This window comes from Coffea arabica, chromosome 6c (assembly GCF_036785885.1).
Source record: "Coffea arabica cultivar ET-39 chromosome 6c, Coffea Arabica ET-39 HiFi, whole genome shotgun sequence".
Lineage (NCBI taxonomy): Eukaryota > Viridiplantae > Streptophyta > Magnoliopsida > Gentianales > Rubiaceae > Coffea > Coffea arabica.
This window is the reverse complement of record NC_092320.1, coordinates 3,219,413-3,242,049: the sequence shown is the minus strand read 5'-3', so window position 1 is coordinate 3,242,049 and position 22,637 is coordinate 3,219,413. Positions and strand designations below refer to the sequence as shown.

At 36.9% G+C, this 22,637-nt stretch overlaps 3 protein-coding genes across 7 annotated transcripts; 2 read left to right on the top strand and 1 right to left on the bottom strand.

Moving 5' to 3' along the window:
• Window positions 1-5,754: 5,754 nt before the first annotated feature.
• LOC113695566 (type I inositol polyphosphate 5-phosphatase 8-like) lies at window positions 5,755-13,129 on the top strand. Of its 3 annotated transcripts, none has more exons than XM_072052035.1 (11): window positions 5,755-6,146; window positions 7,324-7,371; window positions 7,466-7,550; window positions 7,644-7,724; window positions 8,293-8,383; window positions 8,991-9,095; window positions 9,384-9,888; window positions 10,010-10,212; window positions 10,324-10,438; window positions 10,563-10,711; window positions 12,029-12,911. In XM_072052035.1, exons 2-11 carry the CDS (start codon window positions 7,345-7,347, stop codon window positions 12,363-12,365), a joined length of 1,698 nt encoding a protein of 565 aa, XP_071908136.1. In that variant the 5' UTR covers window positions 5,755-6,146; window positions 7,324-7,344; the 3' UTR covers window positions 12,366-12,911. The 3 variants fall into 3 exon arrangements, 2 of the variants coding, with proteins under 2 accessions (XP_071908136.1, XP_071908137.1); XR_011815648.1 differs by lacking the exon at window positions 5,755-6,146 and adding an exon at window positions 12,918-13,129 and having other exon boundaries at window positions 6,803-7,371; window positions 12,029-12,758; XM_072052036.1 differs by lacking the exons at window positions 5,755-6,146; window positions 12,029-12,911 and adding an exon at window positions 10,804-11,000 and having other exon boundaries at window positions 6,798-7,371.
• Window positions 13,130-15,068: 1,939 nt separating this feature from the next.
• Window positions 15,069-19,387, top strand: LOC113695774 (uncharacterized). 3 transcript variants are annotated; one of them, XM_027214922.2, is made up of 6 exons: window positions 15,069-15,428; window positions 17,054-18,514; window positions 18,589-18,657; window positions 18,744-18,942; window positions 19,038-19,124; window positions 19,224-19,387. In XM_027214922.2, the coding sequence occupies exons 2-5, from the start codon at window positions 17,183-17,185 to the stop codon at window positions 19,106-19,108; spliced, it is 1,671 nt and encodes a 556-aa protein (XP_027070723.1). In that variant the 5' UTR covers window positions 15,069-15,428; window positions 17,054-17,182; the 3' UTR covers window positions 19,109-19,124; window positions 19,224-19,387. The 3 variants fall into 3 exon arrangements, with proteins under 3 accessions (XP_027070723.1, XP_027070720.1, XP_027070721.1); XM_027214919.2 differs by having other exon boundaries at window positions 19,038-19,387; XM_027214920.2 differs by lacking the exon at window positions 15,069-15,428 and adding an exon at window positions 15,464-15,691 and having other exon boundaries at window positions 19,038-19,387.
• An 866-nt stretch (window positions 19,388-20,253) lies between these two features.
• On the bottom strand, window positions 20,254-22,637 carry LOC113695775 (WAT1-related protein At2g37460). Its single transcript, XM_027214924.2, has 7 exons — window positions 22,420-22,637; window positions 22,217-22,279; window positions 22,018-22,134; window positions 21,584-21,824; window positions 21,341-21,502; window positions 20,789-20,940; window positions 20,254-20,714 (listed from the first exon to the last, which is right to left on the bottom strand). The coding sequence occupies exons 1-7, from the start codon at window positions 22,635-22,637 to the stop codon at window positions 20,510-20,512; spliced, it is 1,158 nt and encodes a 385-aa protein (XP_027070725.1). The 3' UTR covers window positions 20,254-20,509.

Genomic DNA, 22,637 nt, shown 5'->3' with positions numbered 1-22,637 from the left:
AATAACTCGAATCAAAATTTGATTACCCAAATGATAGTTAATACTGCATAATCATCGTTTCAGCGACGTGGGTTGTTCTGGCAATTACGTATGCCCGTAGCACGGCTTTTCAACACTTGGTCGGTTTAGATATTAAACAATTGAAAAGTGAAAAGGGAAGAGAATAGCTAAAAAACTCGTATACATTCTTTAAACTTTAGCCACCTGTTTGACAGCAATCGATTGCGCAAGCTCTAAGAAATACCATCAAATTAACAAATAGGCTGGCACTCGTTTATATTTGTGTGCAAAAACAAGAAAGAGAAAGAGAGAGAGAGGTTTCTGCCATTTTCTACCAACTGCTTGGTACGTAGTTTATCATGGAGGATGGAGGGGATGGATTGTGAAGTGGGAAACAAGTCTCCGCACATCCACATGCTCCGGCCTCGGTTCCATGCAGGTTGATAATAATATTTACGCTTCTTGTTCAGAAATAATAAAGGGATAATTTCAGAAACTTCCCTTGAGGTTTTTGATAATTTCATGTGGCTCCCTTAAGGTTTTCAAAATTACACCTACCTCCCTTACCGATTTAGAATGATAATTCTAGCCTTAATATTTTAATAAAACTCTCTTGTTGCCATGTTTATACAAAGGATGGATTTTATAATTTTTTTTCTTTTTTTTTCTTATTCATTTCTCTTATATTTCATTAGAAGTATAGAAGAACTATCAATGTTTTTGCTAATATCTATCCAGATCAAACGTTAAACTAGTAATTTTTTTATGGCTTTTAATATCATCCAATTTTTTGTAACTCTTTTTTTTTTTTTTTTTATCAAAATCAAGAATAAGTCAATAATAATTAAAAACAAATGACCCAAAATCACTACAAACTATGGTAGTTCCAGCACTAAACTAGTTCGTAAACTTTTATTAAAAACATAGTCCATAAACTTAAAAAGCACAAGATAATTAACACTTTGTTCTCTATCTTAAAAAGAATCTATATTCCCAATAAAACACTGTAAAAAATAGCTTATCATAGCAAAAGATTTATTGTTATAATTGATTATTAAATAAAAAATATTAGCGTGAAAAACTCGAGACTCCTTTTTTTAAAATAATTGTATCAAATTACTTTACAATTGTTTAGAAGAATGAATTAAACTTTATAAGATAAGGGCATTTTAGGGTATTCATTAAATTTTTGACCTTATTTTAAGGTTTGGCTACCAAAGTATCAAATTAAGGGAGGTAAGTATAATTTTTAAAACTTCAAGGAAACTAAGTGAAATAGTCAAAAATCTCAGGGCAGGTTTCTGAAATTATCCCAATAATAAATGACTTCTCGTTAATGGTAATTAAATTTGCTTAATGATTAATTCCAATGCTGGGAGGTTAATGATTTTGCCTTTTCAACAATATTGAAGCCTGAAATCATCTGTCCCCATTTTTCTCTGTCCCGCCCCTATTTTATTATCTCGGTGAAAATAGCCGAGTCAGGTTCATTGAATTGGTTCTTGAATAGCCTGTGTAACGGTGCATGCCAAGGATCAATTAGGCATGATTTACGAAATGAGTATTGGCTACTCTGAAGCAAGCCACGTCCTTTGTTCTCTCTGACTTTGAATACTTCTGTTGTTCCCTCCTCTGTATATATGTGGGATCCAAACTACGTAAGCTTAAGATTTATAAAATTACAGAACGGATGTGGTAATTCTGTGCCAACACATATGGACATAACAAATTATTTATCCCTGAATGGGGCGACGTACGGCCGACAGTTTTTTATCCTTAACATGTTCCCATCTTTGAAGATATCTACGTTAAATTTGGATTCTCTAGTTGAGCTACCTAGATCCATGTCTACGTAGGGCGAGATTCACGTTACATAGCATCCAGTACGTATACATCCAGTTGTTGCTTGACACCCGTTCCCTCCGCCACTGTGTGTAAGTAGTGCTTATCTGGTTGAAATTTAATAGTAAAATGTTAGTTTAAGATAGGTGAAAAAAAAAAAGAAGATAAATCGTGAACAGGACAAAGCAAAAAGTAATATACGTTAAAAGAATTTTATTTCCGCACCAAAATCAATTGGCAACAAATGAAGAGATCTAGAATCTTTTATTAATCCGTGTAAATGATCTTGGCTAACTTGCGTGGTATTACTTTCTTTAACAAATGATATTATTTTATGAGTAAATCTTATATACATTGACAGACAGTCTGTATAACATCAAAAGATGATCCTCTATTTTGGGAGGGAGGAGGGGTTTTAACGAGTTGGAAAGGCAACCAAAGGGTGGTCAATGTAATTAACACAAAAGACACGATGGTATATAAAATAAACTTACTGGTCAAAGACTCAATATCAAATGTATTAGTGGGTTTTTGCCGGTACATAATACTTGCTGTGTACAATGTACGCACTGATCAGTCAACTTTTGGAATTTCTATAGTATTATCCTCGGCCGGCACGCATGTATCCCCAAAGGAGAGTTGAGATAGAATTCGCAACCTATATTCCAGCATGAGAAGAAGCTGATATCATAAGCTCTACATGATGTAAATAGTAGTGTAACCTGTCAAATACTTACAAATACACGTACCAGGAGCCTGATGCGTGCCCATATTTACGTACATACTAAATTTCCCAAAGTCTTTCCCTGTTTTGGAAAGTCTTGCTGCATCATTTATGGAAACAGTGCACACCTGTCCACTAATTCATTGTATTATGCGCTTAATTAGGTTGGGACTTGGGAGTTTACTGAGTTTTCAAGGCTTATCACGAAAAACAGTCCAACACCTTGCAAATTCTGAGTTGGCCACGTCGACTAATACTGTTCAGCAGCCCATTTGGTAAAATCCGGATGACATAAGAAATTATTTGATCAACCTAGTACTTTTTAAAGCAACAAACACTTAAATTCATAAAGGCACGCCAACCATGACAAAGTGCCTCGACGCTGACGGGTCAGTCTGTAATGGATGAGGGGCTGGTGTGACTGCAGGCGAAATTGTTCTGCACTTTTCACCATTGATGATTCATCATGTTAACTCGGTCCGATTTGAACGATTCATTTTAAATTTAGATTGTTTATTTTAAAATTATAGAACTTGAAATAAAACAATTTAAATTTATAATTAACAGTCTAAGCCTAAATCAGACCGAGTGAAGTGTGATCCAATTTGGACCGTAAGAAGCACTCTGTTGTTGCATGCAACCACAACGACAGAGGCCCTCCCTTTATTAATTACTAGCTACTATTCAATGCACACCTAACATGTGTGCAATCAAAAAATATATAATATGTATGGTCATATATTTTACATAAAATTTTTATTACTAAAAAAATTTTAATCTTTTAAATATTTTTTATAAAATGATTTTATATTGGTAGTTATAATATTTATGGGTAGTTATGTTAAAAAGTTAAAAACACATACTTAACTAGTTAAAAGTAAAAATAGTCATGGATAGTTATAGGTAGTTAAAATAAAATTAGCTTTTATAGGGTCAAAAAACAAAGTTCATAAAGTGACGATAAAATGTTAACTTTAATGTTAATCCCAAACCCTTTTTAAGGTTTTATATATAGCATAGATGTCTGGCGTTTGAGGTTGTGATAAATTATTGAAAAGTACTTACTTATTAGAGTTTTTAACAAAAGTACTTATTAACTGCTTAAGTGCTTTTAAATATATTGTTTGGAGATATAGTTCAATAAGTACTTATTGTATTGAATAATGTGTAATTTAAAAAATTTTAAAAGTGTTTATCTCTTTATTTAGTTCATAATATAGGATAAAATGATTAAATTTGGTATTATATTTTTTAAATTACAAAAGTTACTGTAAAAGTACCAAATTTGAACTTTTGCTAAAAGTATTTTTAATACCAAAAATTTTACTTTTAATTTATAAGATGATATTCATCAAACACTTTAAAACATAGTTATTAAACCTGGCCCACCTGGCGGTTCAACCGGTCATGAAATCGGGCCAGGTTCTTAATAAGATCGTTTTTGCATTGAATTCGTTGACTTTTCAACGGACCGACGATTGAATCGGTTAACTCGATTGAACAGGCCGGTTTTACGAGGAACCCAATTTACGGGAAATTTTGTAAACATTGCTAGATTGGAGATTCGAACGCGTGACCTCATGCAAAGAAGTAGACTACCATTACCGCCAGACCAACCAACCATTAATTAGTTATTTTGTTCTTATACTATATATTAGAGTCTTATTCTTATTTTATTTCTCCAAAACAAAATTTATTTGGAATCTTTTAATAACGTTTTTATTATTCCTTGAACTCTATAAATTATGAAATTGACTTAAAAATAACATATTACACAAATCATTTTAAAGGCAAATATTATTCTTAATAAACTTTTGCACTTAAAATTCATAAATAAACTAGATAATTACACTTAGATAAAATTGTATACTTGAAATTTGGTGGATTACTAATTAAATTTAGGTTGTTAATTCTTAGAAAAATTAATGAATCTATAATAAATTAAACTAACTGAATATTTATTATGGCAAAAAAATTATAAAATATAATATTTAAATATATGTAGTGACCCACCAGTTGGACCACTCACCCACCAGTTCAACAAGTAACCCGTTGACCCACCTCTTTCACCGGATTCCTTCCCGGACCGGGTTTAATAACTATGCTTTAAAAGTATTTTTAGCATCTAAAAGTGCTTTTTTTTTAAATCAAAAGCACCGCAACGCCAAATTTTATGAGATGATATTCACCAAACACTTTAAAAGTATTTTTAGCATCTAAAAGTACTTTTTACCAAAATCACCGCGGCGGGGACTAAATCAAGAACCCTGCGCTGCGTTTGCTTTCTTACTGAAGATGCTTTCTAAGCAGGAACCAGGCATCCTAAATTGGGCTAGCATACAAAACAAGAAATCAGGGTTTTAGTCCTTAGTTGTTACAGAAAAAGTTCTCATGAGTAGCCCCAATCGGTTTGGGGTGAAGCATGTTACAAGACGGAGTAATGTTGCAATGTCATAAATTATCGTGAAGTTTAGAGGTAAACAAACAACGGCTATTTAATATATATATATATATATATATATATATATTTATATAACAGATGAGGAATAGGATTTAAAAAACAAACAAGGGGAAAATGGGATCTCAATTTTGGCTACTTAGCAATATATAAAATGAGTGGAAGATAAAAATATTAGGTATGTTTGGATATATGATTATTTAGAAAAATATTTATGTTTATAACAAATACGTCTTTTAATCGCCTTTTTTTTTTATTTTCCTATAAAAAGGGAACAATGTTGCACATTAGGTTTCCATAATCTTATAAACCATTGAGTTAGTCTCACTATGCATTTAATAAAACTGAAAATTGAAATCTAAATTCATTAAGTTATTAAATTAAAATGATTCTTCGAAAAGTTAATAAAAAGTGAATATATATTTTTTAAAATCGTCAGATCTATTTACTTTAATTGAAATGATTCTCCGAAAAAATTCATTGACATTTAGAAAAACTAATAAACCAATTTTATTTGAATTTAGTTGCTTCATCTTCCTCCAGGAAATTTAAGAAAGAAAAATGCATTCAAGCTTTTCACTTGTGCACTTTGGATGACCATAAAGCCCCTAAAGCACTAATTGTTTGACTTCAATGTCCTCACGAAGTACCACTACTATTTTAACTTCCCAGTTCCCACGTCTCTCTCCGCAGTACCATCACTACTAATATATATATCTATAGTTCAGCCACCGCTCCTATTTGCATTTCCAAGGAACGTCTCCCAGTCTTTCTCTGCGTCCTCCGCTTCATCACCAGCCAATATACTACGAGTCAAACGTTTGCATTTACATACATCACTCTCTTCTCTTCACAAGTGCAGACTACGGAGTCTCTAAATCTGGGGAACAGAAACGAAAAGGAAAGACAGAGAAAAGAGGCCAAGGGAAAGGGATCTTTCCCCCTTGTACAGCCATCCCATACCATACATGCTCAGCAAAGCCTATCTCCACTGGTGTAGTTTTTTCATGAATTTTCGAGCTGCTACTTTTCAGATTTTGTTAACAAAGAGAAATTTCGACTTCAAGTTCTCCCCCTGCCTCGATTTCATCCGCCATCAGCAATGCAGTTGACCCCATTCCGGTAATATACCCTTCTCATATTCGCAACAACCTCTCTGTTTTTTCTATGCTCTGTTTTGGTGTTGTCGATTTTACACATTAAATTGACCTCCTCTCTGTTTCTGTGTCACCTTCTGCCCACTTTCAAGACTTCTGACTGATTGTACGAATATAAGATATGGGCCATCACAAAGCATTAATATCCTTAGATTTCTGAGCACAAACTTCACCTTTCCAACTTTTCAACAATTCAAGTCCCTACAAATAAGGCAAGAATATTAAACGTGTCTTCATTTGCAGGTCCTTGATTAAAGAGTTGATTAGATTGAGTTTCCAGGATCATAGAATTTCTACTATTTGATATGCATCTCATTTTGGTCATCCCTGGTTTTTTTTTTTGGTTTCTTTTCGATGTATACACTGGGGGGAGTAGTAGTCTATTTTAATGCTCGGTTTTTCGTTATATCTGATAGGTAGCTCTGACTGCAATGAGCTCTTCTTAAAAAGGTGACTCTTTTTTCACCATTCATGGATTCATAATCAAGATTTGGTCTTTTAACTCCTAAAAAGTTTGTTAGAACTTTTCTCCTCCTCCTTTATTTTGCTGCTCCTCCACTCTGTCTGCCTCTCTGTAAAGTGTTCAGCCCGAAATTCTGAGATTATTATTCTGAAAGAGAAAGGAACTAACTGGCCTCTTTCTCCACCTCCCCCTTCGTTCTCTCTCTTCCATCACCCGCTTTAAAATACTACTGGTGTTATAAAAATACACACAGTAGTATTTTAACAAACACAGTACTGCCTTCCTTTCCCAGTAACATTTTTCTCAAGTCTTGTGTTGCTTTCCTCAGAAGCTGTCTCCGTTTCCCCTGCAAATTGGTCTTTTAATAATTAATATTACCCGTCGAATGCTCCATTTTTATCACTTGTTTATAACAGGGAGCAGGCCTCCAAACAGTTTTGAGTTGTTGACATATTTCAGCCTTTCTTCCCAATGTTTCACACCCACATAAATATATTTGATCAATTTCGTTATTTAAACTGGGGTGTTAAATTAGTTCAAATTGCATCACAAAATTTATTCCCGAATCGATCGATATCTACACGCTCCAAAGTCCACTCCTCCTAACACAAACTGGCTCTCCTCTCTCTCTCTCTCTCCCTCTCCCTCTCTCCCTCTCTCCCTCTCTCTCTATTTGCAGATTGTTTGCAAACTTCGAGCAATGAGAACGGAACGGATGAATTCTAAGGTACTGCTAAATCTCAAGGCCTCCGGGCTACGGGACGTTTAAGCGTAGATCTTTCGGGCATAATTCTTGAACTTCTTTTTTGGTTTTTTTGCAGGGCTCATGGCCAAAGCTGGTCGTCAGAAAATTGTTGAACATAAGGAGCGGTGCCGATGAATTTCATTCGGACTGCGCGGTAACTGGTAAGATTTCCGTAATTTCAGACGATCATAGGAATTCATATTTGATGCATTATGAATTACGTCGAAGGTTTATTGATAGAGTTGTTAAATCAGGTATGATGGATAAAGTTGAACGGAGAAGGAAGAGTTGTTCAGATCAAGGCTCCCACGTCGTTGTGCCGGAGGATTTTGCTGGTAGGTTATTTTTTCTGGCGCCGCTCTTTTGACATTCGATTGTTTCCGTACCGTAAAACTGTCGACTGAGGTTGCGGTTGGAGGGAGCAGTAGTTTTACTGAACTTCAGCTCATTTAGTAGGCGGCAGCGCCAGTTAGCCACCTGATCATGGGCGTTTAGGTCCCTGTCACGGCGCTGGTTCGGGGATTAAATCTCCTCGCCAGTATCAAACGCCATCAATTCCTCTAATTCAAGGGGTGGTTTAGTCGCTTTTGAATTTCAATGGCTCCATTGAATTTGTCCCCTTCCCCCGTAGGATAAGAGTAAATAAAAGTATAAAATGCTGAGGTTTGACGGAAAAATAATATATTGCCTGCTTCTTTCCCCATCGTCATTGATTAGCTTCTTTCCCCATCGTCATTGATTAGCTTCTTTCATTTGCTCATGAAAAAGGGCACTTTGGATTAGTTGGTTTTCGTTAGCCTCTAACGAACCTGAATCCCCTCTGCCTATTGTGTGCCACGTCATTGTCTCGTCTTCTCTTTAATTTTTGGATCAAAGTCTTGATCTGATGATGATGATGATCAGAGGGTTGGTTACTCGAAGCCCGTAATGGAATTGAAAGCCCAACACTTGAACTGGATGGAGCCGCAGCAGCGTCAGATAACCGCGACCTTAGGTAAGGCAATAACAGCTCTGATTAACCGAAAGACATATTTTTTTAGCAAATATGTTAACCATCTCTCAAGGCCTTATGCAGATAAGGTAGTTCCCCTTTGATATCCTGCTCATCTTAGTAGTAAACTTCCATCAAGTATCACATAATATTGGATTTCCAGTAGTACAACATAATAATATTCATACTGCAACAATTTGGTTTTATTTTCATACGGAAAAAAAAGGGGACTTTTCCCCTTTCTTTTTCAGAACATCTTCTAATATTCAATGTTCTCTGACATTAGACCTTTTCCCCTTTTTTTTTTTTCTCAAAGATTCTTTAAATTATTCGCAAATGTTGGGATTAGATGTATACAGACATCACAGTTCTACCGCTCGCGTCTAGATATTCTGTTGATGAATGCCATCTGCTTATTCTTCTGTCGAAAATTTTTTAAGTCCGCATAGTAAAAAAATCCATAGAGGACAAACAACTGTGTGGTGTTTTCTTGTCTCCATCATTAAAATTGATGGAGTCTGTAATTTTTTTTTTCTCTTTTTTATCAAAGTTATTATAGCATCTACTTGATGTTTAAGCACCATTTTGTGGTGGATCTACGCCATAATAGGATGTTCGTGGCGACGTGGAATGTAGGTGGCAAGTCACCGCATGAGGGATTGACTTTGGGCGATTGGTTGAGAACATCGACACCGGCTGACATCTATGTGCTTGGGTATGCTTGTTTTCTACTTTTTTTTTAACAGTAATTTTTCCCCCGGAACAAGACCATTTTGCAAGAACATAGTTAGTTATAAGCAGTGATTTACTTTATAAGAACAAAAATTGAAAGAAAAAAAATTACTTCTTTTCTAGTTTTCAAAAAATAAAAAATAAAAAAACGAAATGGGTCTACAAAGTTGCATAAACCAAAAAGCGATCCTATTAAGATTACCCCAAGAGAAGCTCGCTAGGTTCGGTTGGAAGATTTCTCCATCGTTTAACGGCTTGTCCATTTCGTCAGCTTTCAGGAGATCGTGCCTCTTAATGCCGGTAACGTACTGGGTGCGGAGGACAGCGGTCCATCTGCCAAATGGCTTTCTCTGATTCGCCAAGCTCTCAATGGAAATCACCATTCAGCCACTGATGATTCCCCGCCGGAAGATTCAACTTTACCCGCCTCACAATCCCCACATGACCGGCGACAATTTGCTGCAAAACCAGGGGTCAACTCCTCGGACATGCTCTCACCGGAAAATGGAATAGACCAGCAAGAAGGGTTGGAAAGATACTTGAGTTTGAATGATCCGAATAATTCATTTGCAAGTGAAGAAGCTTCAGCAGCCAGTCCATCGGCCGTGTCAACAGGGCCCAGTAGTCCGAATGGGATTAAATACTGCTTGGCGGCCAGCAAGCAGATGGTAGGAATATTTTTATGCGTGTGGGTACGTTCAGATTTGCGCAAGCACATTTCCAGTTTGAAGGTTTCCTGCGTTGGGAGAGGCATCATGGGATACCTTGGAAATAAGGTACTACTGCTGGTTATTATGCTATGCGGCCGTTGTTGTTTAGGTAAAAAAAAAAAACAAATTTGTTTGGAAGATTCTGCATTGGATCTTTGTGTAACCCCTTGGCTGGTGGTGTTAGTAGGGATCAATATCAATGAGTATGATATTGCATCGGACGAGTTTCTGCTTCGTTTGTACTCACTTGGCCTCTGGAGAGAGAGAGGGTGATGAGATAAAAAGGAATTCGGATGTGATAGAGATTTTGAGGAAGACAAGGTTCTCTCACCCCTGCGGAATACCAATGCCGGGAAAACCAGTTCCACCGGATGGAATTTTGAATCATGAGTAAGTAATAAGTACTGCTCCTATTAAATTTGAATTAGTCGGTCCATACCTTGTTGGATAGATTTATAATCATGGTGACCCAGCGGAGTAACCTATTAAATTTGGATGCAGAAAGATAATATGGCTTGGGGATTTAAATTATCGACTTGCACCTAATCCTAATGGTGGAGACGCAATTGAGCTACTCAAAAAGAACGACTGGCAAGCACTCCTAGAGAAGGATCAGGTATTTCAAATGTTTCAGCATAAAGGAAAATACTACCTACCAATACCATATGCTGAATTGTAGTAGTACTATTTATTTATTACTCTAGCAGTAACTAAACACAACCTTGGTGGATGATTGGCAGTTAAGAATTGAACAAAGGGCTGGTCGTGTTTTCATTGGTTGGGAAGAAGGCAAGATTTACTTTGCACCAACATACAAATACCTCAAAGATTCTGACACCTACGTTCTTCAAACCGCCACGTCTAAAGAGAAGCGGCGCACTCCTGCTTGGTAAGAATATGGTGCCAAATTCCCATTTTTAGTTCCAATATTCGGGTTTTGGTTTGTTGGATCCCTGACCCCTTTCTTTATTTGTTTATAAGCTCCCGTCCTCCTTACCGGTTAGAACCACACCAACACAATCATTGGGTTATGGGAGACTCTTTAAACTTTTCTATAGAATCGATCACTTAGAGGAAGGATATAGTAGTGTACTTGTCTGATCTGGTGGTTCATTTCATCTCTACAATTTTAAGTTAACATATGTTGTCGCTAATGACAAAGAAAAAGATTACAATCATATTTTTTTTTTGTCGGCAACGGTAGATATTCTATAAGCTAATCTAACCTAATTTAGAGGGAAGGGGTAAGGAGAGATGGTCAACTAAGACCCGTCACATATTGTGATAAATTTGAGAGAGACAAGGGGTAGAATTCCTAAACTCCAACGTCACAAAAAAGGGCGATTACAACCATACCAATGCGGTCTAAATTTCAACATGCTTCCAAAAGTCAAAGTAATAATTGTAGGGTTGCCAAATCTGTTTTGCCGCCACTAAAGGCCAATGGAACCAATCAGCTTCTCTCATTTGGTAGCATTCCACCTTTGTTACATTTGACGTTTTGGCTTTATTTGGACAGCTTTGAGGATACAAGTATTCTATTCTTCTGCTATTAGACTCTTCTGTTGTTCTAAAATATCTAACCTTTGACCACAACTTCAGCTGGGGCCTCTATAGTCTGTACCACAAATTTATACAACGATTCTTAAAAAACCAAACAAATTTCATAGCAGCAGTCGGGATGGGAAATGAGCAAACCATTAGAATATTGTAATAACCGTTGACAAATTGTGGAGCAAACCATTATCACATGTCATGTTTTCACTCGAAAGATGCTAATTAACGAAGAAGAAAATAAGGTCAAAGAACTAGACCTAAAATGTCTGAAATTTGAGGCATGTTCAGTGACAACCTAAAAGAAATTGAAAAAAAAAATCCCAAATTCACGTTTGCATGCTTTAACTTAACGTTATTTGGGTTTGTTTTAACCCTCTTCATTTGGAATCAATCATGTGCTCCGTGAAGCTGATGTAGTTAAAATTCCAATTGTGTCACTATTATATTACTCAAGAACTAGAAAGGAGAATCACCAGCAACTTTAAAAAAATATATATATATTTCTTGTGTATTTTGCACTCTCCCAAACCAATTGGACTAACCTTTATAAAATAATTTGCGTCACAAAAATAATTACTCCATTCTTAAGATTCATCACATGTCACGAACCAGTGCATCTTGATTTTGATAGTTTGTAATCTTGTTACAGGTGTGACAGGATACTGTGGAAGGGGGAGGGACTAAAGCAGTTGTGGTATGCAAGGGGGGAATCAAAATTTTCTGATCACAGGCCAGTTAATTCACTTTTCTCAGTGCAAGTAAATGTATCCCAAACAAAAAAAGTAAATGTATCCCAAACCGACAAGGCTGCTCCACCCATCAGTTCCAACGCCACCGTGCCTCGAACAGAAGCAGCAGCGCAACCCACGGTTCTATCATCATCAACTTGTGCTGCAGTTGCCAAGGTTCAAGCTGAAGAGCTATTGTTCTTGACCAGGGCAGAGAAATGCATCCAGACCACTCCTATGTTCTCAATCAACCAATAGCAGGAGAGACAATCGAGACGACATTCAAAGATGGAAAATGTGCACAATTTGGGGCTCTGATTATTCATTCATTACTGGCTTAAGCCGACTTGTTTGCTTCTCGATTGCATGGTGCTGCGTCAGTCGGTCCCTCGAAGCACTACGTGACAAAATCACACGCTGGTCAGAGGCGGGGTTCGTGGGCTTTTGACACGTTTAAAGATGCGAAACTTTTTTGCGGGCGATGGCGGGCAGCTGAAGTTCACGATGAATTGGTACAGGACGGCTTTCTGCAGTATACATTCATGTAGAACAGCAGGGAGCACGAGACGCAGTAGTAAGTGCCTGAATTTGTCTGGGCACTGTTGGCCATGCGGCTTTATCGTACCTTGTTCTTCTGGCAGTTTAATCGAGGTATATGGTCCAGCCTTTGCAGAAGCACGCTTTTATTTCATGATTTTTGCACCAGTTCGGGAAAGATGGGGGAAATTTTTGGTGGTGACTGATTGAAGCGAAGCTGTAAATGAGAAGGTGAAGAATTTTTATTTTTTTTTTATTTTTTTTTTTTTGAAGGGAAGAAGGCGGCTGATTTCTGTCAAGGAACTGATAAGCGGAAAGGGAGTTCCGACACCCGAGAGGTTGATTTTTGGGTCAATGATGTTTTTGATTTTTGTCCCTTAATAGCCTCTTGTCAAATTTTGTTAGTTCGTTTTTTTTTTTTGGAAAAGAATTTTGTTAAATAGTTTTACCTGGAATGAGAATTTTGCTTCAATCTGACTTGCTAATGTATGGTTCCCCCCTCTCTCAACAAGTTAATTAAAGCTGTCATCCTCTGCACAAAAACATAAAAATAAATAAATAAGAAAAAGAAAACGAGCATGTCGGTTAAGAATTAGTGACAGATGGGTTCAGTCGGATGGGTGCATTACGCATCAATTTGATTTGATCCGATGATGATATAGTACTATCGATTTTCTATAGGTCCGGTTGAACCTCCCTTCAGATTAAAATAGCGGAAGATAATATAGATAAAGTTACTAGTTTCATTTCTAGCTCATTAAGGAATAGATGATATTTGCTAACCGTTGGATCCTAAGACAGAGAACGTACCATCTGAATTGGGACAGGTTTGGCAGGTTAAAAACACAAACGGGAAGTCCACTTTCGAGGCCCAATATGATCTGTTTAGGATTACACGTTGCATTACTAATCTTGTAATTGACCTCAGGCCTGACCATGTTGAAGTTTCACAGATGACTTTGTGGAAGTACCTAAATATCCAAATCCCAGAAAGAGTGGGGGCGGGGGGAGGGAGGGAGGTAGGTAGTGAAGGGGAGAGTATTTGGATAAGCTAATTGGCGTGTATTATGTTCTTCTCATTCAATCTCAATGAGTGAAATTGGTTCAATGTTAGTAAAATGCATTTAAATGGAGAAATATGCTATTCTGGCGTCCCAACTTGAAGATATGACGACGATAAGTACGTATGTAATATTTCCGTTTATAATTCATTCATGAGAGAATTATTTCCCAATTTCGACGGTCATTCTTTGCTTACTTTCGAACGATGCTAAGGAATGTATTATCCGTATTCCGTTTTTGATTTGAACTCATATCTCGGGGACCTCGAGGGCATGGTAAGAAAATCTTTCGGCAGATGTCCCTTGAGCCTAGCGTCGACCGCTTGATTGGAAATATTTCGTTGAAAAAAGATAGCCTGGTTACCAAAGTGAAAATCTTGAAGCTGACGTTTACTCGTCGACAATAAGTACGAAAACAAAACTTCAGAAAAAAAAAAGGGAAAAGGGGAGAGAGGGAGAGAGAGAAATTAAAGTTATGCAACACCATGTGAGAAAATGAAAATACCTTTTTCATCCCTATTGTTTGGGGGATGAACTAATTTCATCCCTCTATTGTTTCATTACAAACACGTTTTATTCCTTAAATTTTAATTTTTGACCAATTAAGGACAATTGATATTGGTCTCTTAATTTTGATTTAATTAGTTATTTATTTATGATCAAATAAAGTGCATGAGAGGTACACATATAAATCAAAAGATTCCAGCAACGACAAAAACTAGCAAACTCATTTTTCTTCGCCTTTTTTTTTCACTTGTCTCCACCCATTTTTAACTTTCGGCTCTTAATCATGACCCCTCCCCCCCTTCTGTTTCGTGGACCCTAGCAAAAAACCAGAAACAAATTGGTGCAAATTCAAGCAAAAACCACATCAAATCAAAGAGTTAAAGCATAAAACGAAGTAAGTAATGGTGTAGATTGACCGTTGATTGGCTTTATTTCAAGAATCTAAAAGCATAATTTCTCTTTAAAAATAGGGATTCAACAATAGGCCAATCCCAAATTATGGCCGTTCCTTTTGCTTAATAATTAGCTCAATATGGGGAGTAAGAAATGAGTCTGCTAAGCTTTTGTCACAGCTTGACTTTTTTGACTCACAAATGTGCCTCTCACACTCTACATATGGTCATACTTGACCCATTAAATGTTAAATTCAAACGAAATTCATAGATTAATTGTTAATTGTCCTTAATTGGTCAAAACTTGAAATATAAAGGACCAAATGTGTTTGTGGAAAACAATAGTGATGGAATTGGGCCATCCTCCAAACACTAAGGATGAACAATGTATTTTCACATCCCATGTGGGTCAGCCTGGAAAGCAAATTCTCTTATAATGTGGGCCCAATTCCGATTACATCATACCCGCTCTTTCAAAAAGCCACGTCCCACAGGTCCCAGCCCCCGGGCTATAATCTGGTGCATCCAAGATCTTCCATGGAAGCGGCTTGATTCTTGATCCCGACGAGCTCATAACATAACAGTCCGTTGAACGGACCAGATAAATCGTTCTTTCCCCACGTCTACGGAGAAAATCCAAGTCTCACTCACCGATTCCGCTGACCGACTGCACCACATTATCAGTGCCATTCTCCAGGTTCATGACAAGCTCTCATGACTTAGATCTCGCCGATATCCTACTTCGCCGGTTCCGTGTTCGTAGCCGGAGAAGTTGTTGATTTCGTTGACAACTACGGTCATCTTTATTTCTCCTACAACCGCAGGTTCGTATTCAAATTTATATCGTTCTTGTCATTACTTTTTGTGCAATCTCGAGTATTCGTTTCTTGTTGAGTGTTACTTTTACACTATGCTATCACTATGATCACTCTTTGTCTTTGCGAGAGCATTTCGATTATTTTCTGGACAGGAAAATCGTGATTGATTTATAGTTCAAGAGAGCTTAGCTGAAGCCAGTATATCTAGTCTCTAGTATTCCAGCTGAGAGGGAAAATGTAGAGGAATGAATTTTAGTGTCCTTGTGAAAGTAAGTAGCTCGTCTGAATTACTTTAGTCTCAATTTTACTTAGCTGTTGAAAAATCGAATGCCATTCTAGTATTTTACGGTTTTCTTTTGGCTGTTTTATTTGTTCAATTACCAGAATGAACCAATAATCTTGACGATATAGCTACTTAAAAATGGTGACGGACTTCGATTGGGATTTATTATTGTGTTAACAGAGAATTTTTTTGAACTAATCTTGAGGTTATTTACTTGAAGATAGTGAAAAATAGTACTAGTATGAATCCGTTATTTGTTATGGCAAGTGCCTGTGCTGTGGCCTAGAGTTCTATTGGAGAAAATAAGAGGATTGTGATTCCGTCAGTAATTGATGGTGACATTGTAGGTCAATTGGTTCCATATGAAGGTTTCTCAGAGTGTTGCCTGCACGACTTCCGCTATGTGGCGAAAGTACTACAGTTAGATTGAAGATATCCTTGCCAGTTGGGAGTTTTCTCTTGATTGAAATTTTGGAATATTCGTATTAAGTAGAGTTTTTGCTCTGATAGTGTTAGTTCGCGTTTGTTTGCTGATTGTTAAATGATGTAGCTCGTAATGTACCTCACTGTGCCGTTTTTGTTGCTTGTGAGTATTCCCAGATATTTAATAAACTTTTTTAGTTACCTAAGAAAAAAAATAATGAAAGATATCTGAGTGTTTTGGATTTAATCAGTTTGTTTCAGAATATTAAAGGAATCCACGCTGGTCTTTTATTCGTCTTTCTGGTTGTTATTTGCCTTCTAACTGATTTTGAAAGAAGTTGCAGCTTTTAGGTAGATAGAGTTATTGCTTTGTGTAAATTGCTGATCAAACTTGAGCAATTATTCAGTTAGATAGTGAAAGATTTTTTGAATGGTTAATTGTTTCTCTGACTACTTAGAGCTGGGTGATGCGCTTTCGTTTTCTCTAAACTGGGGAACGGGGACTGGGTAATCTTTTAAACGTATATAGAATGGTTTTGGAAAATTTTGTAAACCGATTAGAGCATAAGATCCGAGTAATTCATTTCCGTTCAGCCTTCAACTTCCAAAAACCTGCTATGTAGAAATTTGAACTTCTGATTGAAATTTATGGAGGCATAAAATGCAGTACTCAGGATTAAATGGAAGGTTGGTGCTTTTGGGGAGAGTACTTTTGATCTTATACTGCTTTTTTCAGATGAGTTTACTCCTATGGTCAGAACACTCTTGAAGCTCAGTTAGTCTAAAGTGGAGTCTGTCTGTTGACTCAAAATATTGTTGTGACTTGTTGCTTTTGAATGCAATTTCTGTTTTCCTTTACACGAGGTCATATCTTTTAAATTTTGAATGAAAGTACTAAGCATACTCCACCTGATTTGCTCTTCAGTTCTGGGATTTTGGGATCATGGCTCGTGGAAAAATCATAAGTAGTTAGCTACATTTTGTACTTAACAGTACTATTTCCAGAATTTGGGCCTTTAAGTAGCAAAATCATTGAGATCAGATTCATTCCAAGATGGCTTACAATACTTCATCAAGAACTGAGCCAACAAATTCTCATCAATGGCTTATGGAAAGTGCTGAGGCAGAGTTGTTCCCTAATAAAAAGCAAGCAGTTGAAGCTCCAAATTCCAATTCATTCTCTGGTTTTCTAAATTCAAATGTTTCTCATTGGGGACATTCTTCCACTTTCCATTCAGTTGCAAACCAATTCACACAAAGGCTTTTTGACCCTGAGACTGCAAGGACTATCAACTTTGGTCAGAGAAATGTTCCATCAGTTGACTTGGGAAATATAAGTATGAAACGAAAGGTTATTGAGGATTGTGTTGAAAGTGATTTCTCATTTGGTTTATCAATATCTAATTCCCTGGAAGATCCTAAGACAGGTCTTAATTATGGGGGTATCAGAAAAGTTAAAGTCAGCCAAGTCAAGGATACAGAAAATCTCATCCCTTCATTTGGCCACACATATGACAGAAAGGACAGCGGTTATGTGTCAGTGCCTCATGCGTTTGTCAACACAGATGATAATTCTGTTTCTATGGGACTTTCTTTCAGTAGAGCAGATAAAAATGTGATGTCAATTGGAACTTCCTTCATGAGGGAGGATAACGATTTCGTATCAGTGGATCAACCTGGCAACCATCATGGCTGTGATGGGACTTCAATAGGTCCTGCATACAAGGAAAATGGTAGTATATCACTCAATACATCTCTAGATAAAGATGGAAAAAACACAGGAGCACTAAGTTTCCAAAATTTTGGTATAAATGAAGGAGCAGTGAGTCATTCCTTAAACATGAATGGTGCTGTTGAATCAATTGAGCTGCCTTTCAGCATGGATGATAGTAATATTGCCCATACAGGGCAACTTTTTGATAAAGAAGCTCAAATAGCTGCATGTATAGATCACTCTTACAACAATACTGAAGATCATCATATGTCAGGGTCTAAAAGCTACAACACAATTGACGACAATAATTTGTCATTGGCCCACCATTGTGGTAAGGGAGAAAGTAAGATCATATCTTTTGGTGGAATTTCTGATGATGATAATTTGAGTGCTTCTGAAAGGCTCATATGCAGTTATGACTTACTAATGGGTCAATCTTCAGTTCTAAAATCTGAAACAGTGAAAGGAAAGGTGTCAGTTGAGTCAAATGCTGATGCACTTGCAAAAGCCACTGAAATAGTTACTAGTAAAGAAATTATTTCAAGGAAAAAAGAGGAACATAAAGTAATTAAAAAACCTCCTCCAAATAATTTCCCTTCTAATGTTCGAAGTTTGCTGTCAACTGGTATACTAGATGGAGTACCCGTGAAGTATATTGCGTGGTCACGAGAGGTAAGCTTTGATCGCCATTACTTCAGCTTGAAATTGGCTTTTCTGACACTTATACATTTTATATTGCGTGACAGAAAGAACTTAGGGGCACCATAAAAGGTTCTGGTTATCTATGTGGTTGTGAGACATGTAATCATACCAAGGTCAGTGAAACTGCAAAAGTTCTAAATTCTTGCATGATTATGTAACTGCTTTTATTGCTACAAGTACCTATGATGTTGTTTTGTAGGCGATTAATGCCTACGAGTTTGAGCGTCATGCTGGATCTAAAACTAAACATCCAAACAATCACATATACTTTGAGAATGGCAAGACAGTTTATGGGATTGTTCAAGAGTTGAGGAATACTCCACAAAATCTGTTGTTTGATGTAATTCAGACAATTACTGGGTCACCCATCAACCAAAAATCCTTTCGTCTTTGGAAAGGTGATGCATTATTTTTTACTTATTATTATGGTTCATTCCATGGCCTTTCTCATGTTCTTATGAGTTGCGTGTTGATTTTATTTCCTTATCTTCAGAATCATTTGTAGCTGCAACACGTGAACTTCAGAGAATATACGGAAAAGAGGAAGGAAAACAACTATCTTGAAGTGGGCAAAATCAGTGTAAGATGTTGTTATGTTTGTCCTCTAGCTTGTGGAGATTTTGTTACTGAATTGAAGTTAGAGCTCTTCATAAATTTATTAGCGGCTAAAATTATGTAGATTCTCATGGTGATAGACAAGGTGCCTTGCGGGATGATAAACTGAAAGTACAGAAAATAGAACTGATTGTTTGTAATAGGATGAATTATGCTGAAGGAAACTTATGGAACGGATTGTAACATTTGTACAAAATGTACAGTATAGTGTCTGGTTTCATTGTTGCATAGCGTCCACACTTGCAAGAAGTGGGTTTCATGCGATTTCAATCTAATGCAGTAACTTGATAGCATTATTCCAAATGAACTGGGCATTAGTTGGAAAAAATGAAAGTCCTGCAGAGGCAAAATGATGACATGTCTAAATCTTGACTTTTGATGAGGAAGAATACACTTGTTATTTTTTCATTGTGTAGGATACATTATTTACTTTCTATTTTATGCTGGGCGTTGGACTTGAAATTCACAAGAATCTATTTAGCCCACAACATGTAGTGGGAAAAGAATTGTTGTTTGAATTGCAAACGTTGCATATGCTTTAACTGATTGATTCTCCTCAAATTGATGTGGTTTTGGTCTATATTGCCTTAGCCTGCTTCTTTAGAGTTTGGCAGGAATTAAGCACACATGGCCAGTAGTTTTTCTATTGGAACTTGGATATTAGCATATGTATTTAAGATCTGGCTGCTCAATTAAGATGAGGTGGGTGTATTAATTCAGAATAAGTCTCAAAAAGTGGTATGATTTCAATTATTCAATAGGCAGGGCTGTTACATTGGCGGTTCTATGCCTGCCAAAGTAAACAGTTTCTAGAGCTCCTGATGTGACCTTTCTTGATGTTTTCTTGTCCCTCTTATGAGTTTCAACATCTATTTCTCCTCAAAATATGTTACAAGAGAGGTTGATGTTTTGGGTACATATCTAGGTATTGAAGAACAAAGCTGGGACAAATACCACATTTTCAAGTACCCAATTGCCATGGTCTTGGATAAAATTGTTAGATGCCATGTTCTATCAGCATGTAGAGTGTTCACAATTCCACAAGCTGACTGGTGTCCTCAAATGCATGCTTGTCAAGAAATATAACATGTCAATTACTCACCCACATATCCTTATCTGGGGTAAATGTCTTATGATAATTGACATTAAAAAACATTGCAGTGGTCAAGTGACTCTACACCACATATGCCGTCATTATGTTAGACTGGCTTTAGTCGCATTACAATTAGAATATACTCTACCTTTCCCTGGAGTCATCATGAACAGGGGGTACAGAAAAGAAGTCTACTGTTTCACATGGAGTTAAATCAACTTTCAGAATGACTATATAGAATCTGAGAACTGTTGTCATTATACTTCATCTCCAGTGACAGCTCCTTCTTTGGATGAATTAATGTTGACAACCTCATGATTATTGTTTTCCTTGCACTTGGTATCTGCACTCATCATTTGAATGTCTGTTGGAAGTCCTTCAATAGACGGGCAATCATAGTCCTTTCTTTTACCCCATACAACAAGATAAAGGCCAACAACTATGGTAATGGCTCCAAGCACCCTGCAAAATATGATGTTAGCTATGTGTTTGCATAGCCATAGTTATTCCTTGCGGGTGAGATGGTAAATTGTTACCTTCCCAGATCCATTAGCTCATGCAGTATGAAAGAGCTTAAGACAGCCACAATAACCATGTTCAAAGGACTAAAAGCTGTCACAAAAACAGGGCCTCTTTGTTTCATGACTACTCCTTGGATATAATAAGCAAGTCCAGAGCAGAAAACACCCTGCATATGGTTGAAATGCAATCTCAGCTGATTATGCACATAGAACATCTATGTAGTGGTTGCATATAATGTGAACAAAGTGGTTTTATAATAGCAAATATACTCTTTTGGTGATACTGAGCTTTCTTTTCTTATCTTTTATGACCAATTCCTTAATTTTTTTGGTTCATCATTTGTATTTTCAATGGTTCCTGTTACAATAAAACATCTTCTGGTTTGGTTCCAATATGCTGACATTTTGAGAATGGAATTACTAGAGCCTCAATGATGCAGATGGAGGAATGCTAGAACTGGAGTTAATAGTAACACTTTTGCTGGGGAACTGGTAATAAACATGTATAACACGATCACTTTCCAAAAAGTAAAGGGCTTGTGCTTGTTTTGGCCATGTTTTTCTTACACTGTATAAAGCTGCAAGAAATTTAGTATCCCAGTTTATGGACCACACTGCAGCCTTTCCCCTCTCCATTATTAGTGCCAGTATGGCTCCTTCAGCTGTTCCCAGTAGGCATATCCAAGCAGTGAGAGAGAGCTCAGCTGGATATGCCTGAAGTGTAATTGCCTAGAAATGTAGAGGAAAGAAATTAGCTTATCATGATATACTACAAATTTCTTGTATACATTGTATCATGTCATTTCTTACTTGTAAAACCATGAAGCAAGACCAACCGAAATATCCAATTGTGATAAAGAGTGCGCCCTTGATTGAATTTTGAAGATTTATACCACCACTTTGATGTTCAGGACTGGTGGTTCCTTTTGTCCAGGGCAGCTTAATAACTGGTCCTCTAAGTAGTGTCATGAGCATGGCACCTCCAACGGTGGCAACAGTGCCAACTATCTTTGCTTGGCTGTTAATACTCTTTAATTTCACCTTCTCAAGCCTAGCATAAATGTTCTTTAGAGCTTATTCAACCCTTATCTTATTACAAGAAAGTTATTACTTGCTTTTACGGTTGCGTGTGCATGTATGTGCATCTAGCATTCTTGTTTACATATGCATGTAAGGCTTTATTTGTTATGAACTTTGAGCTTTACAGTTTCCGATTGAAGTTGGAAGAATGCTGTATTATTCACCTGAAGATCCAGGCCATCAGAAAGGTTATGGCAGGAAGAATGTTGCTCATGGCTGCAGCAAAGGTCGCTGTGGTGTATTTCATGCCCAAAAAGTAGAGGTTCTGGTCTATAACTGGTCTGTTAATTGGAGCCATATAAAAGTCATTAGTAGGTATTCTACAATTGATACTGAGAAAACAGGATCTGATTCGAGACTTACTCGAGTAGGCTGAGAACCAGGATCTTTGCAAATATTGAGAGTCTCATCTTCGGCCTTATTTTCCTGTTGAAAAGTATGTTCAGCTATTTGATATGTACATTTTATTACTGGAGCAGTTGATCATGGACATAAAACTAGAGGCATATAGTGGCTTATACATAAATAAAGGCAGGATTCACAAGCAGATAGAGAGAGAAAGAGACTTGTCCAGTATGATGGCAAAAGGGGCAATAAGAGCCGTGGCAATCGCATGGCGGTAGACCACAAATACATAATTGCTCATCCCTTCATTGAGTGCAACTTTTCCGATGATATCCATTCCTGCAAACCCAAATTGCAAAAAAATTACAGCAGCAAAGGGCTTCGCCCTGTTAAATAGCTTGTAAATTATATCCTTTGCAGCAAGTCCTTTTGTTTCCAT